The sequence below is a fragment of the Seriola lalandi genome, unplaced genomic scaffold, assembly GCF_002814215.2.
Source record: "Seriola lalandi dorsalis isolate HSWRI2012SDOR001 ecotype SW California unplaced genomic scaffold, Sedor1 jcf7180002054390, whole genome shotgun sequence".
NCBI classification, from domain to species: Eukaryota; Metazoa; Chordata; class Actinopteri; order Carangiformes; family Carangidae; genus Seriola; species Seriola lalandi.
In genome coordinates this window covers 84,641-88,652 of record NW_019524943.1, presented here as the reverse complement: position 1 = coordinate 88,652, position 4,012 = coordinate 84,641, and the positions used below count along the sequence as shown (strand labels likewise).

Genomic DNA, 4,012 nt, shown 5'->3' with positions numbered 1-4,012 from the left:
GCCAGGGTAGGAGTTATCACAGTCCTTATCGGACAGGATGGGGAGGTCCAGGCACTGCAGCTTGTTGCTGTCAGCAGCTAAAAGTATGGGTGAAAAAGGTTTCAAATAACACAAATGAAAAAAAACATGTAACCCTAGCAGTTAAAATGCAGGTGTAACTTACAGGAGCTCATGGTGTTGCCCCAGCCAGAGACTGTGCACATGGTGCCAGCGGGGGCACAGCTGGTGGGCAGAGCCACAGGCTGCACATACTGGTTGAGGGTGGCGGGCTTGCTCAGTTTGATCAGCATGATGTCATTGTTGATGTTGTAGGAGCTGTAGTTGGGGTGGCGGATGACACGGGAGGAGCTGATGAACTGCTCGGTTCCCTCATTGACCCTGATGTTGTGCTCGCCCATACGCACCTGCACACGGCTGGAGTAGAACAAGAGGATGTTTGGGAGCTGAATTTCATGATGCGAGTTAAAAGCACATTAATTCTTGAATGCAAAACCTTTTGTCTTTGTAATATTAAGGAGTGACATACGACTTGTAGCAGTGAGCAGCAGACACAACCCAGTTCTCGTTGACCAGGGAGCCTCCACAGAAGTGGTAGCCAGAGTTCAGAGACACCTGATGGGGCTGGGAATGAGGTGTGCACTCATACCCTCCGACGATCTTGTCGTCCTCTGTGGCAACTGAAATCACATGTTTGGCAACCAGTTAGTTGTTTACTTTGACTTTTTAACAGCAACAATGAAACGTCTTTGTATGCAAAATGTGATATTTCCTTATTTTCAGTTAAAGCCCAAAGTTATTATGCATTGGGATACTGAAACATAATTATGTTGCTGCCAGGACATGGATAAAGCTCTAGTCTGGGATAAAGACCAAGGTACTGTTAGCAGGAAGCAAGGCAATCTGCTTAGATTAAACTTCACACTTACAAGCAGCTCCGATGAGCAGAACGAAGACCAGAGACCTCATGGTTGCTGTGTGATCCTGTTGATGAGAGACTTCACCTGGAGCCCTGGTTTATATACAGAGGTACCTCTCCCCTTTCCCTGCTGAACACTCCTCCCACTGTTATTTTTGACCAATCAGGATCCTGGAAAAAATAATTCTTGCTACAGGCAAAGCAAATACATTGTTGGTTGTGGGGTGGAGTGTACTAATATGCCGTGTATCTTAAATTATATAATTTATAAACCCTTTAGGAAGAAATTTGAACGCAATTTTAAAAGAGGGGCACTGGAGAAACAAGCATTCAATTGTGGTTTTTAAATTTAATGTAGCACATTTCTAGATTTACATGGAAAATCATTATTCATATGACATGGATGACTTGACTTCTGATTACGAAAACTACAATTTCTATTGGTATCTGCATAAACCAGTTTACTTTGATGCTGTGGCTATTTTCTAAACTAAATATTGCATGTAAGATTGTTTCAGGACAGTCTGAATTTAGCACAGGATGTAATTTGTAATGGTTAACCTTGACATGGATGGAGTTATGCTGTGAAGACATGGCTGCAGCTCTGCAGATGGCCTGGTTCACAGCCACAGCCAGAATGTGGCTTTCACAGGAAAACCAACCCATGTGTCTTTAGATTAGAACACCTGAAAAATGTTGACTCAGGGAAGTGACGAGAGACAAACAGTGCAAAGACATTAAATCACTCAATTACACAATTACTATATTTTAAAAAATGAGCACTTCTCAATGAATAACAGGATTAGGTTTGAGTGTCAAATGAATGACATTTTTGACACTTCCATGTTCTCCTTAAAAGTATAATCTAATAAAAAGCATTGACAGTCAGCCATTTTATAACGGTGTTTCACTGCAACTGACACTGAAAAATAATAATCAATACAAAGAATTATAACTACTGTTGCAGGTCTGCTGTTGGTGATGTTTGAGTTAACCTGTGGCATATTTGATTTTGTTTTTTTTAGATTTTACAATTAAGATTCCACAGTTTGACATGATGAATACGCATGAATCACATGGACACTAGTGACGATAACAGCTGCATGACTGAAGATTCAAATGCTATTTAGAATCCACTGTATACAGTGAGTTAACAATTGGATTTTAATATGAGCTTTCCTCACTTTTACAGATGAAATGATGCTGTTTCAATTGTTTTTTAATTGCACAATCGCTGCATGTGAGTTAAATGTCTGATAGAGTAGCAATCAAATACATTGTCATATCATACAGCAATTACAACAGTGCGATGAACTACCCATTACGTGCCACTTATTATGTTAGGCTTGTTGTAAATGAAGTTTCTTGTACTCCTAGATTAGATCTTTTATTGCTGGCTAACTCTTCTGATCAGTGACTCGGCCTTAAGCAAAGGCACGATGTGAATAATCCAGCTGTTCCAGTCATATTATTATTATTGGACCACAAGCCTGTGACTCCTGGACTTATGGGTCATTCACCTGGCATGAACCGCCTATATCTGATGGTCAGTACCTCACTATCAAGTTTTGTGTTTTTATTTTGTTTGGCAATTATCGGACCAATCAGGCAGCTCGGACTAGGTATAAAACGGATTCAGATGAACTTAGAGTATCACACTACAGCCATGAGGTCTCTGGTTTTTGTTCTGCTCATTGGAGCTGCCTGTGAGTGTGGTACAGTATTTGTAAAGGAGATTGACTTTCGGGTCTCATACATTTGTATATTTACAGCACTGCAGCAAACTAATAACTATTTCTATCTGTCTTGCATCTGCTTTCAGTTGCCACGGAGGACGACAAGATCGTCGGAGGGTATGAGTGCACGCCTCATTCCCAGAGCTATCAGGTGTCTCTGAACTCTGGCTACCACTTCTGTGGAGGCTCCCTGGTCAACGAGAACTGGGTTGTGTCTGCTGCTCACTGCTACAAGTCGTAAGCCCACTCTAGAAAATTTTGGCCTCACTTATTCATCTGATGGGGGAAAAAATGCAAACATGGAAAACAAGCAATCAATCTCCCATCTGCTGTCTCTTTCAGTCGTATTGAGGTGCGTTTGGGAGAGCATCACATTAGAGTCACTGAGGGTAGTGAGCAGTTCATCAGTGGTTCCCGTATGATCCGCAACCCCTACTACAACCGCTACACTCTTGCAAATGACATCATGCTGATCAAGCTGAGCAAGCCCGCCACCCTCAACCAGTATGTGCAGCCTGTGGCTCTGCCCACCAGCTGTGCCCCCGCTGGCACCATGTGCAAAGTCTCTGGCTGGGGCAACACCATGAGCTCCTGTGAGTAACATCTACCAGGATTTCTGAAAGTGTGTCTAAATGTACTTTTTAAAAGAATGTGCCTGCAATCTCTAACAATCCATCCCTACCTCACACTTTACTTTCATTTTCTTACTGCAGCTGCTGACGGTGACAGGCTTCAGTGTCTGGACATCCCCATCCTGTCTTATGAGGACTGTAACAATTCCTACCCCGGCATGATTGACAACACCATGTTCTGTGCTGGATACCTGGAGGGAGGAAAGGACTCTTGCCAGGTTTGCATCTCTGTTATATTCTATCACTATATTTTCAGAGTGGACTACATTTTGTCACTACTGTCTAATTAACATGACCATGTGAAGGTTTATAATTTCAGAAATTCTCTCTCCTCCTCAGGGTGACTCTGGTGGTCCTGTCGTGTGCAACGGTGAGCTGCAGGGTGTTGTGTCCTGGGGCTATGGATGTGCTGAGAGGAACTACCCTGGTGTCTACTCCAAGGTAACATTTCAAAACATCAATTGAAAATATAACATATCGACACCCTCTTAAAATAATGGCCTAAGTCATTTTTTCAGGTTTTCCAGGAAACACAAAAAACTCAACAAAAGAGTCACACTTTTGACATAGGCCATTATACAACCGGGGGTAGAATTGCATGTTCCCCTCAACTGAGGATTCAGGCGATTTTACCAGAGGTGGCCAGCATCATGAGGGGGTGATTTAGGCAAAAAAAACATTTTTGTCAAAACATGACTTAGGCCATTATTTTAGGAAGGTGACGATAT

The 4,012-nt window shown here is 42.4% G+C and overlaps 2 protein-coding genes across 2 annotated transcripts; one reads left to right on the top strand and one right to left on the bottom strand.

Annotated features, from left to right (window-relative positions):
- LOC111657269 (trypsin-1-like) lies at positions 1-1,037 on the bottom strand (the record flags this gene model as incomplete). The annotated part of the gene is made up of 4 exons (XM_087174853.1): positions 927-1,037; positions 527-677; positions 164-414; positions 1-77 (listed from the first exon to the last, which is right to left on the bottom strand). Coding segments are annotated over exons 1-4 (519 nt in total), but the record flags the coding sequence as incomplete, so codon positions are not given.
- Positions 1,038-2,471: 1,434 nt separating this feature from the next.
- Positions 2,472-3,767, top strand: LOC111657275 (trypsin-1-like). The gene is made up of 5 exons (XM_087174856.1): positions 2,472-2,622; positions 2,739-2,889; positions 2,995-3,245; positions 3,366-3,502; positions 3,624-3,767. Exons 1-5 carry the CDS (start codon positions 2,556-2,558, stop codon positions 3,747-3,749), a joined length of 732 nt encoding a protein of 243 aa, XP_087030982.1. The 5' UTR covers positions 2,472-2,555; the 3' UTR covers positions 3,750-3,767.
- The last annotated feature ends 245 nt before the right edge of the window (positions 3,768-4,012 follow it).